Source organism: Adiantum capillus-veneris, chromosome 10 (assembly GCF_014529385.1).
Source record: "Adiantum capillus-veneris isolate H3 chromosome 10, ASM1452938v2, whole genome shotgun sequence".
Taxonomy (NCBI): Eukaryota; Viridiplantae; Streptophyta; class Polypodiopsida; order Polypodiales; family Pteridaceae; genus Adiantum; species Adiantum capillus-veneris.
The window spans coordinates 29,038,539-29,051,675 of record NC_140940.1 but is presented as its reverse complement, the minus strand read 5'-3'; the positions used below and the strand labels follow the sequence as shown (position 1 = coordinate 29,051,675).

General features: G+C 44.6%; 1 protein-coding gene across 1 annotated transcript; it reads left to right on the top strand.

Moving 5' to 3' along the window:
• Window positions 1-1,154: 1,154 nt before the first annotated feature.
• Window positions 1,155-1,442, top strand: LOC147448615 (uncharacterized). The gene has a single exon (XM_086522417.1). It carries the CDS (start codon window positions 1,155-1,157, stop codon window positions 1,440-1,442), a length of 288 nt encoding a protein of 95 aa, XP_086378543.1.
• Window positions 1,443-13,137: the final 11,695 nt, after the last annotated feature.

Sequence of the window (13,137 nt, the reverse complement as noted above, 5' to 3'; positions counted from 1 at the left end):
TTGGATATCTTTGTGGTCTTGTTGAATGCGACTATAACTAGAGCAGCTTCAACACCAATAGCTCTTCCCTTCTTGCACCCTTTCTCTAACAAATAGAATTTCCTTAGGCTCTCTGAGATTCAAATTGATTTGAAAATGTATTCTTGCGTGCCTTTTTAGCCTTTGAAGTGTGGATACTCTCCACAAAGAAGTCAATGTAGAACACACATGCATCTCGGCCACAAGACCCTAGATGGAACCACACTTCATCCTTGGCTTATAGTAAATATTGGTTATCCAAATTACAAAACCTTCTTTGATGATCTTGGTGATGTCCTACCATACTGAAAGTGAATTGGCCATGTAAATCTCATTGAACTCATTGGGATTGGGCCATCACACATTTGAGAATGCTGGCTACCAGGCATTTCTGCAGCTTGAGAGAAACCATGGACTTCACCCGAGGTGACACTCACTATTCGCCACCGTCTCTCTCTCTCTCTCTCTCTCTCTCAGATTTGCAAAGGAAGCTAGAAGCCTGACCTTATCCACCTTTCCAGTCTTTAGTGAACACTTCACGAGGGACTCCTGATAGTGTTGGTCTTCCAAGTTCTGCTGCTAGAGTTTTGATGAGGTACCATTCAACCATGCCTCCTAGTAGGTTGTCTGAAGCTACAGAAGTTGTACCCTTTCAGGAAGAATCTCGTAGGGCTGATGATCACTGGCAGAGACCTCAAAATGACAAAATACCTTTGGTTACTAGGATTGAAAGCAAAACATCTCTGGCTACTGATCATGCAGGAAAAGGCTCCCCTACTAGTGCGTCCATGGAGGACTTGAATGGTTTAGCCAACTCATCTGCTACAAATGCAAGCGACCATAGGATTATGGATACATCAGATTTGGAATCGTGTAGGGATTATGAAGCACTCTTTCGCGTCACTTCCTTTTCGCTATATTACTCTTTGAAGCCAATGCTTAAAGTGAGGGTGATGGGAGCTCAAGTGATGGGAGCTCAAACTCAAGATCAGGATCAGGTGCAGACATATCGTAAGGAAAGAGAGTCAGCAAACTGTAGAGAGAGCACGGAAATTATGGGGAAAAACAAGGCTCAATCGCTTGCCAATCTTTGACACCTGCATATCAGATTGATTTTGGGAGCGAGGGGCCGAACGATGGGATTTATATATGGTGGCATTGATCGACAAGCCGCTCAAGCTCTAAATTTGAATGAAATATCAGCATCAAGCGGGGGAAGAGGCCTGGTTGCCTTTGCTATCGGTGCTATGGAAGCTACTAGATTTGTTGCAATGCCTCTGCTGCGGGCTCCTAGATCCTCCTACTCCTTTGTTAGTGACATTCCTGGCATTTCAAGCCACGTCGATCCTGCACAACCAGTCAACTACGAGGCTCTGCCGCAATTAGGACATGCCATTTTTGAACTCTGCAGGCAGGCAAGGTAGGATCCCCTCTCTTTGAATGGGCACATACTTAGGCCTTGCCTCTGATTCTATCAATAGAGAGTGCTTGACAATGACAGCTTGCCACTTTTTGTGAGCTTGTGCCAGTGTTCGGGAAAAGTGTGCCTAAGCTTAGCCTTGAGCCGGTTGCAAAATCAAAGTAGCCGGTTAAGGGGAGGGCAAGAAGGAGAAAATTCCGCTTAAAAATACATGGAAAATAGTGTAACTTTGCAAAAATATTGGCTAGTACTATAAAATTTCCGGTTCAGATTTGTCTTGGAGGGATTTTTGTATGTTTGTGAAAATGATATTTCTCGAACACCGGAGCCTTGTGCGCATCAAGATAGAGGGGCCACCTTCACATAGGCGGCCTAAAAAGCTGACCCTTAAGCAGACTAGAGCAGAGCTCACGATTTTATACAGTGTTGTTCCTAGAAAGGAGGAAACAGGATCAAAGCCATTGGGCTGCCGTCAACGCTCTCAAGTGCCAACTTTCAAGATTTCAGGATGGTGAACCGTCGGCGTGGAAACTCGAAAGGGCTACCGAAGCGTGTGAGACATAGCGTCAAAAATTGGACGCAGAGGGAGAGTGAGTGTCATGTACGTAGCAAGGTAGGTGGTAGCGGTTCTGGCTTTGTGGGGTGTGCAGGCAATATTTTAGCTTACGCAGTCATTTTCTTTTCGTCGCATTAAGCTGTCCGGCACTCGAGGTGATTGGTTAATGCAGCTGATGAATAATTGCCCTACCTGCACAGCTGCTTCTCTGTCGCCGTTGCCATGGAGGGAATCGGATTCACTCGCAACAACTTGTTGTACAATTACCCTAGCCTTTTGTTGTTGCGCTATAGCATGGGATTAGGCAAGAAACACTAACTTGAAACTGCCTGTAGCCATCCACGCCGGCGTGGATGGCTACAGGCAGTTCATTTTTGGAAAAATTACCAAAATACCAAGATACTGGGAGGATGCTAAAAAAAATCAATTAGGTCAAAGATGGTTTGGAATCTCTCCCAATCCCATCTCTCCACAATACCTGGGCGTCGCCTCTTCCCTCACCTGCATTCTAACAGAACCCGGCTGCACACCCCCACCCCACGCTCCCGGCCTCAGAAGAGAGGAGGCTGTGCTGTTCCAAACAAGCTCCACCACTCGAGGGAAAGACCAAAGGGCAAGAACTGGCAGCACCCCATCCTCGGACAGGTGCTCCAGCCCCATCACAGGCAGCTCGGCTTCCTTAGGCGACCAAGCACTCATCTTGTGGTAACACCTGCCACACCGCAAGCTGCCAAGCATCTTCTCGTGCATGCACAACCTCTGACGTACATGCGCAGAGTCAAAGTAGAGAGAGAGAGAGAGAGAGAGAGAGAGAGAGAGAGAGAGAGAGAGAGAGAGAGAGAGAGAGAGAGAGAGAGAGAGAGAGAGAGAGAGAGAGAGAGAGAGAGAGAGAGAGAGAGAGAGAGAGAGTCGCCCAACAAACTGAGAATCGCATGCAGAGAGAGACATGTGCAAACAAGATAGAGGAGTTTAGAAAGAAATGAGAGAAGCGCGTAAGATTCTGATCGATTTTGAATTAAAACAGTTGAAATTGGGGGAACCTACTTTGTGGAAATTCTCAAAATACCTTTCAAATGTAAAAGTTTCCCAATATACTCACGGGCCTCTGTGCCTGCAAGCACCTGCTGCAGCATGGCGTGGAGTGTGTGGTGTTGGAAGCTTAGGTGGGGGTAGGTAGAGTGTGGAGGAATGCGTGGAGGAATGCGTAGAGTGTGGAGGAATGCGTTCGCCTCCACTAAGTTGCAGATTCCGCGCGACGCCTTTCAATTCTCCGACTACTTGTGGCCCAAGGGTACGCCCCGCCTCCCTACCTGTAGATTTTCATAAGAAGCCTTTGATTGTCTATCAATACAAGATACTTAAACTAGAATTTGAGCTAGTTATGTAGGCTTTGGAGATGAATCGCTTCATTATTTTTAGACATAATTGTCTTTTTTTGGGAGGTAATTTGTGACAAATTACATGCTAAGTACTAAAAACGGATCTCCATTGTCAAAAAAGAATAAAGATTAGGAAATCGTGAACAATCCAACTAAAATAGATGCAAGGGTATCTTGGGAATTTTTGAAATTTGAGGGGTATTTTGGGAAATTCCACAAATTAGAGGGGTATTTTAGTAATTTTCCCTTCATTTTTTGAACGATCGTGCCAATGTTTGCAAGAGTGATGGGTAAAGATTTCCATTCCACACTGGCGCGGATGGCTATAGGCAATTCCATTATGCACCAAATAATTCCCTTGTTACATGTGGTGCTCATACAAGGCAAATGAAACACCCCCGCTAGCTACCTGTGGAACTCATAGGTAAAGATTTTCATTAGAAACTTGCATGTAGCCATCCACGCCAGCACAAATGGCTACAGACACTTCCATTATGTACCAAATAATTTTCTCGTCACATGTGGGTACTCTGACAAGGCAAGTTGAACACCCTTGCTAACACACATAGACAGTGAGCTAAAGAAAATGAAGGTCTCATCTGACTATAAAGTGTTCACGATGCCTCCTCGAAATCTACAGTTCAAGACATTTAAATGTCGTTCTTGCCTCTAATAAAAGGAATGTACTCTTCTTCTTGGGGAGGTTGCCCTAAACCACAAAAGTCTCTTGCAATGTAGCTTCTTGCCACAAGTTGTGCACAAACGTAAAATTGGACATGTCCAAGGAGCAGACATATGTGATACGACCCACAATCTTTCATTCACATCATTTGAATGATGATAGATGTATTGTTGCTATTCTAGTGTAATTTCTTACTAAGACTTTATCTGTACCCCACAATGTCAACTTAGTTGATGGCTAGAGACACAACCATTGCAAGCACTTACACTAAATAAATAGCAATAGAGGGATATTAATCAATTGACACACCAAAAGCTACAAATTAGACCTAATTTTAATGACTTAACTTGACCTTGTATGGCATGCTTTTTTTCACAAAGAATTTCATGTAGCCATCCATGTTGCCAAATCCTTTTCACCCAAAAACCAAAGCTAGTGCTTATGGAATTTCCCTTTTTTCCACCTTCATTGCATGTACCCATCCGTGTTGGCACGCATACCTACAAGTAATAGAAAGAGATGATTTTTTTTTTTGGGTTATGCAATTCATATGGGCATGTAGGTTGTTGCATGCCTAACAATATTCCGGGTTTAAGATCTGAAAAAAACATATTTTAATCGAATAGATCACTTTCATGTTGGCTTAAATAAGTTAATGGTCAACTTAAATCCAATATGGATTGATGCTAAAACACTACAACACAACATGGAGATATCGACGCGCGTATATCGACGAAATTAGCGGGCGCCACTATACGCGTCGATATACGCGTCTCAATGTACGTCGATATACGCGTGGAAAGGCTTTATTTTCCACGCGTATATTGACGCCTATAGCGATGCAAAAAAATTGGGGGAAAAAAGAAAAACCCGCGAGCAGCAGGGGCCATTTTCGCCTGCGCTTTGCTCAAATCTTGGCCTCCACCTGCTGCGCAGGTATTATGCCACCCCCAACCCCTCTCTCTCTCTCTCTCTACATCGTGTGTGTGTGTGTAGGAAAGAGAGAGAGAGAGATAGAGAGAGAGAGAGAGAGAGAGAGAGAAGAGAGAGAGCGGTGTGTGTGTGTGTAGGAAAAGAGAGAGAGAGAGAGTAGAGAGAGAGAGAGAGAGAGAGAGAGAGAGAGAGAGAGAGAGAGAGAGAGAGAGAGAGAGAGAGAGAGAGAGAGCGGTGTGTGTGTGTAGGAAAGAGAGAGAGAGAGAGGTGTGTGTGTGTGTAGGAGAGAGAGAGAGAGAGAGAGAGAGAGAAGTGTGTGTGTGTGTAGGAAAGAGAGAGAGAGAGAGAGAGAGAGAGAGAGAGAGAGAGAGAGAGAGATAGAGAATTAATTTATGATTAGGAAATTAAAATTAAAGAAAAATAATTAAAGAGAGAAATGAAATGAAATGTTATATTAACGTCTTCGAAAGGCCAAAGTGACCTATGAGACATGAGACAAGAAAGTTACAATGTGATGGATCTGATACAAAGTCAGAGTAAGAAGATGACAAAATAAAATATTATGGAATCCTAAACTGCTGGGTATGGACTAAACAGCTAAACCAGCTAGCTGGGATAGGTAGATCATAGGAGATCCAGCAGCTGTCGCTGGCGGATCTCATCAATCTCCTCCATGGTCAGTAGTCTGACCGGGCGTTATGCATGTTGAGCCAAAGTGACCTAGCTAGATCCTCTGATGCAGCCTCTGTCGATGTTGTGTAGTCCTCCGTAGTCGTGGACGTCTAGATCTCCCTAGCTCAGTCGCTCGTTCGATCAGAAGAGAGATAGGGAAGTAGAGAGCGAGAGAGAGAGAGAGAGGTAAGTAGAGAGAGAGAGAGAGAGAGAGGAAATAGAGAGATAGAGAAAGAGAGTTATATATATATATATATATATATATATATATATATATATATATATATATATATATATATATATATATATATATATATATATATATATATATATATATATATATAGAGAGAGAGAGAGAGAGAGAGAGAGAGAGAGAGAGATAGGAAATAGAGAGATAGGAAACTCTCTCTCTCTCTCTCTAGATATAGAGATAGATAGATAGATAGATAGAGAGAGAGAGAGAGAGAGAGAGAGAGAGAGAGAGAGAGAGAGAGAGAGAGAGAGAGAGAGAGAGAGAGAGAGAGAGAGAGAGAGAGAGAGAGAGAGAGAGGTAGGGAAGTGAAGAGCGAGACAGAGAGAGAGATAGGAAAATAAGGAAATAGAGAGAGAAAGAGAGATAGCGAGAGTGAGATCAAGAGAGAAAGAGAGATCGAGATCGCTTTTTTGAGCAAGAACATGGAGGCCCCGTCCAGTTTACAATCAGGTAGAAAACTTTCATTGGGCTGAGAACTTCCATGGCTTGTGCTTTCATCAAGTGCGGCATTGGAAAGCTTTCTCTGACAGGCTACCTCGGAATGGAGGCAGGTGGGTTCATAGACAGAGAAGAAACTATGGAACTAAAAGAGGCAAAGGGGTTTTGTCTGTTACATGCATTGCCATGTACACTTGGGAGTGCACGTATGTGTGTACCCATATAGGATTTGACCAATAAAGACGAGATTTTGACCTGGTGGTCCTGATCTCCGTACACCTCTGGACCGAGGTGTACAGAGATTGGGCAAGACTAGAGAATGCGAGGTAGTTTACATTGTGAGGAGTATATATATATATATATATATATATATATTAAAACAACATTCATAATGATTGTAGATGGCAACGTCATCAACTAACATGGAGGAAAAGATTGCATGCTCGTGCACGCTCTGCAAGTATCAAATCCTGCGCAAGAGTAGGATATGTAATGAGCATGTGCACAAGTACGGAGAGTTTGCTAGAGAAACCGTATAGAATCTGCGATACGACTCCTACGGAACGGGCATTGATTTTCGCGACATAGCACCTACATCTGAGAGACAGAGAAAAAAGATTATGCGTGAAGGTCCGACCAATATATAGCCACGGATGGAAGCAGAAAAGGGCTTACAGACAGATGACGACGGCATGGAGGAGATGCTGGATGCCTTCTTCCAGACAAGTGAGGAGAACGCGAACGAAGCAGCACCAAAAACCGTGCACCTATCTTGTGAAGACATGTTGAGGAAGTTGGCACGTCAACCAATCTATGAAGGCACCAAAATATCTGTGCTTCGTACTTGTCTGGCGTTTTTGAATCTTCAGTTAGTGTACGGGTGGTCAGATGCAAGTGTCAGTGCTTTGTTTAGGTACGTAATCTAAAAAAGAGATTTTCCGATTGCAACGGTGCTGTGCTCGGAGAGCTTTTTAATTTAATGTGGCTTAAACAGGTTATTGCGGGAGCAACTTCTCCCGGCTGGCAATGAAATGCCCCCCTCTAGGCCAGACGCAAAGCAACTTCTGACCTCAGTTGGCTTGGACTACAACAAGATTCATGCATGTCCAAATGATTGCATTCTTTTTCGCAATGAATTCGCAGATTGTTTGTCGTGTCCTAAGTGCGGAGCAATGCGCTACAAACAAGATGCAGTTGGTGAGACAGTGCCAGCTAAAGTGTTGCGGCATTTTGCTATTATTCCTAGGATAAAAAGCATGTTTCGTTGTGGTTCCATTGCAAAGTTGATGCGGTGGCATTCTACGAATAGATCCACTGAAGCAACATTTAGGGTGCCCGCTGACTCGAAGGCTTGGAGGCACATTGAAGATACCTGGCCACATTTTAAGAGCGAACCACGCAATTTGCGTTTGGGCATGGCAATGGATGGAGTCAATCCATTTGGCTTGAGAAGCTCGTCATGGAGCACTTGGCCTGTGTGCCTTATCAATTACAACCTCCCGCCATGGCTTGCTATCAAGAAGGGTCATTTGATTTTAAGCTTGATTGTACCTGGTAAGTTCAAGGCAAAAAACATGGATGTTTATCTAGATCCACTAGTTGACGAGCTCCAGGAGTTATGGCATGGGATCGACATAGCAGATGCGGTTGAACCAGTAGGACAATAGCATGCAAGGATCCATGGTCTTCTTATGTGGACTATGCATGATTGGCCAGGATACGGAGAAGCTTCTGGTAATGGTTATTGATTTACAAAATTGTCGCTATTCGCAAGACCTTTGCCTTGGCCTGATTCATGCTTTGATATATGCAGGACTAACAACTTCGGGATACAATGCATGTCCAATTTGCGGGCAGTCTTTGGATGTGCTCTATTCTACCTCTCTTTGAAAGACAATTTATCAATGCCACCACCGTTATCTTCCAGATGGCCATCACTTGCGCGAAGGCCAGCTTGGTCGCGTCGAATGTCCTCCTATGCATGTACAAGAGTGGCGTCGCCGATGGGAGCAACATGAGGGGCAACCTGTTCCAGGAATGAAACGTTTGTCCATTCTCCATACGTTGCCGTATTGGGGTGATCTACTAATTAATCATTTGCTCGATCCAATGCATATATTCAAGAATGGGGGAGAGCTCCTCTGGAAGACAATCATGGGAATGAAAGACAATCGAGCTTCACGAGATGATTTGCAGTCAGTTGGAAAGATGCCAGAGCTGTGGCCTTTCACCAATGCAGCTGGTCAAACAAAACTTCCAAGAGCGCCATGGGTATTGCTAAAAAACAAAGAGCGACAAGTGAAAAGGGTGATTTCAGAGTTCAGGACGCCAACAGGATATATGCGATGTCTCAAGACAACATTCACTCGTGACGATCAACTGTCAGGTTTGAAATCGCACGACTGGCATAAGTTCTTGCAGTTCATTCTTCCAATTGCGATCAAGGGGTGTTTAACGGAGGAAGTGCGGACCTACATATACAAGATTTCAGATCTAGTGCGGTGGATCTCTTCCAAGGAGAAACGGGAGGAATCTATTGTAGTCGCAAGGGCTAACTCCATTGAGGCAGTTTGCATGATTGAGAAGTATCTACCCACGAGTTGCCTAACTATCCAAATGCACTTGCTCGTCCATGTAGTAGATGAGGTTGCAGTGGCAAGTACACTCCACAGCCGTTGGATGTTCTTTCTAGAGCGGTTCATGAAAACCCTTAAGGCTCTTGTTCGCCAAAAAGCACATCCAGAGGGGAGCATGGCAGAAGGATGGCTAGTGCAAGAGTCTCTTGTGTTGACGATCGACTTTCTATCCGTTTCTGACCCAGAAATGCCTCGACTATGGAGCGATGAGGAGGATGCAAGAGTGGTGGGAGAGGAGCCGCAAGGGCAAGGGGTGCCGAAGAAAATGAACCTGGCCATGCGAGAAAAGATCATGAAGTTCTGTATACTAAATTCAGCGCCGATGCAAAAATGGCTTGAAAGGTACGAAGAAGAGAAAGAGAGACGCAATCTAGAGCGACAGGATTTCAGGCGAAGTCGAACGACTAGAGGCTTACCCTTGCCAGAATATCTCGCTCCTCTACCTGAATTCCCTACAATGGCATGGTTGGACAAGACAGTGAGAGCAGCTCGACAGATTGGAGAACCCATATCTCTAGAAGAGGAAGAGCTGGCTATTGGATGTGACTGGAAGTATCATACATACATGGCACTGTGGTCGCATGGAAAGCATTTTAGAACACAACAAATTGACAGCAGAAGAAACACGTTTGACAATGGGGTAATGGTTAGTTTCATGCAAAAGAGCAGGGCCAGTGCTAGAGACACGAATGAGAGCACTAGCAACCTAGATTACTGTGGTCTGGTGTCAGATATCCTGAAAGTAAGCTTTAGGCGGTTTGAGATGTTTTTGTTGGATGTGAAGTGGTTCAAGGTGATTACTTCTGGTCGCAATGCAATGGTACGCAGAGATGGAAACAAGCTTGTGCAAATAGATTCTACAAAGACTTGGACAGATGCGAGCGACACATTTGCTCTCCCCGAACATTGCGAGCAAGTGGTCTTTGTACCGGACCCTCGAGAGCGACAATGGTGGTTTGTGGTTCAAGTTGCTCTAAGAAATAAATAAGTATTTGAAGGGCAAGATCTCCTGGAGGAAAGTCAGTCAGACGATGTCCATACTACTGTGACATTAGATGAGATGGACGAAGGTGTGGCAGAGGAAGCAGACAGATATACGAGGGATGATGCAGACGAGCCAGAATTGAAACTTGTAGATGAAGATGCAATGGATGAAGACAATCTGCCAGAACGAGTTGGGGCAGAGTTATGTTTGCAATTAGAGATAGACGATGATACGGTGCAAGATCTTATTGATGATGCCTCACTCATCGAGGCTTAGGCCTGTAAGTGTTTGTGTGAAGACTTTGATTTAAAATTAAGCTTAAAGTTAATTTAAACAACTGTGTTCTGACGCTTTATTTTACTTTCTTTGTGCAGGACTTTAGTATGGCAGACGAGATTCCAGATCCTGCTTCCATGAGTGCAGATGCATTCATGGGCTTCGTTACATGGATGACACCTGCTCAGATGGCAGAGGCTTCTCAGTACTGGGTAGCCAGAGGCACGGGTACTACGCCTCCGGGCTTCACACCCGAGGGACCGACGCCTAGGGCGGGGAAGCCTGCGGGGTTCAGGACGCCTATGGGTATGACGCCTTCTTCTCCCATCACGGTCGCTTCAACACCTAGTGGTGGGGCAGAGGCGGGTACGTCCTCATCTCCGAAGCATAGGCGCACTCGCCGATCTCGGCGATCGTCAAGTGGAGGTGGTGGTTGCTGTGGAGGAGGGTCCATAGATGCTTCGACCCCTCCTCGCTCACGACCCCCGTCTTACCCAGGCACACCTCTCGGCACACCTCTTGGCACACCTTGGACACCTTGGGGGGAACACGATCCTAGTGCCTCCAAGATCTATACTGTATGGGGAGATGGTTCTGTTGACATGGATAGAGTCGGGACTGAGATGCGACAGCGGATTCGCCAGCTCGTGGAGCTACAGTTTTCGACCAGCATTCTGACGTCTTGGGATCAACAAGACAAGGAAAAAGTCACTTACATAGTGGAGACCATCCTGAGAAAGTACCAGCCTTCTCCGGGTTCTTCCGTTGTTTCCGCGCGGTGGATCAAGGGTGTTGCACGGGACACCATCAAACATCGACGAGATGCAGCTCGGAAGGCTTTCCGGACCGGCTCGCCGAAGCCTTTGGGTATCCCACACGAGACGTGGCTGCAGATTAGGGAGGATGAGCGGACAGCGGCCACGCGGTTCAGACAGTAGCGTGAGGCCGCACAGGTACGATAGATGACTAGGGGGACATCTCATCTTGGCAGCGGAGGCTTCGACACCTTTCGCTATGAGTTTGTGAGTTTCTAATCCAATCTTAACTATGGCATTTTTAAAAATGCAATGAATCATGTATTCTTATTACTTTGATTTTTGTATAAGCGCAGAATCTTGCGATGCATCGAGCTCCATCACGTGAGGAGGAGTTAGATGGATATCGCAGAGATATCTATGAAGTACTGAATGATCTTGAAGCTTCAGGAGAGCCTGTAGACTGGGAGGCCTTACAGTCTCGCTGATCGCTTGAGGTGAAATGTTAATATGTGTGAGTTGATTTAATTAAGTCAGTATATGTGAAGTAATATCAATATCAATTTTGTGAGTTGTCCTATGTGCAGGTTGCGACGCCTAGTCATTAGTGGACCAGATTTCATCTATATGCTTTGTGAGACACAGACACGCTTCTGTGTCTCTTGTTTGTACAAACAGTTAGTGTTCAGACAGTTATTGTTTCCCTTATGGTTATGATTATTGTCATTGTCATTGTATAGACAGTTTTTGTTTCTCTTTCTGATTATGCTTATGGTTATTGTTAATTTTGTTTATGGTTATGTTTACCTGCATTATGGTTTTGATCAAAGTGGTTATAGCTGGTTATGGTTTTAAGTTATGGTTATGCTTTTAAGTTATGGTTATGGTTCGTTATGGTTATGCCTTTAAGTTATGGTTATGCTTTTAAGTTATGGCTATGCTTTTCAGTTGGTACGGTTGTCTTTCATTGGCCTTAAATCTCATGTGAGATCCTACATGGATAGCATGTAGGAGGCGTATACATGATATGGTTTTTTTTGAAAATTTTATGTAAAAACAAAGGGAACTCTGCCGAAATTTCTGCGCACGGGAGCATGGTTGATATTTTGGTGCTGCTCGCTTTCTTGGGCAGAGGGCAGGAAGTCTGGCTCTGGCTGTGTCCATCTTTTAACTGGGCACAGGCCAGGCTACCTGCCCTCTGCCCAAGAAATTTTTTTTCTGCTATGGTCGTCGCTATATGCGTCGCTATGCCCGTCGCTATTCGCGTCGCTAATAGCGACTGGTTTCATAGCGACGCGCATAGCGATGGGCAGCGTCAATATATGCGTCGATAACACCTGTTTTTGTTGTAGTGAAAAAGCATTGGAGTTTAAGCTCATGTATAAACCTCCATTGCAAGCCTTGGCCAAAAACATAATTTATAACCTAGATGCTAATTATAGGGCTATTTCTTGGTGAACAATGATTACAAAAAGCTTCTCTAGTATTATGGATGAAAAAATTGGAGGGTGATTTCCACCATTATAATTGGCCCAAAATTGCAATTCTTTTACTTTGCAATGCATGAACTTTTGAGTTGATATGTGAAGCAGAGAGTCTTGGTATCCACTTACTTATCCTTAAAAGTAGAAATTCAAAATCAAGCGGTATCCACTCATCCAACTAGACACCTCTCTCTCTCTCTCTCTCTCTCTCTCTCTCTCTCTCTCTCTCTCTTTGCTCACTCGATTTTCTCCTTGCTCGAAAATATTCGCTTGCCATACGGTAGGACTCGAAACAAACCCATGCATCTCTGATCCTCGTACCTCATGACTCTGGAGAGTGGTCCAAAGCCTTCTCTAAACAAGCAGTGGAAGCGTCTTTGTATCTCGTAGTAGACGAGGCAGTGGCATGTGAAGTGTAACTTTGTCTCAGGCACCATGTCACACAAGGTGCATGTCGTGGCCTCTGTTGGCATTCTGTTGTATCTCCTAGTCTCGATTCATAGCTGGTGTGAAGATATGTGTATTTAGCCAATAGCACAGCGTATGCCATGAGACAAGTGGGTGTCCATGTATCTGGGCCTCATCACAAAACCGTCCACCGTAAGATGGAGAAGATGCTCTCTATATAAAGCTATCTTTGTGCCTAGATC

Bases quoted from the DNA above. Each gene is read 5' to 3' on its own strand.
- LOC147448615 (XM_086522417.1), top strand. From the start codon at position 1,155: ATGGGATTTATATATGGTGGCATTGATCGACAAGCCGCTCAAGCTCTA.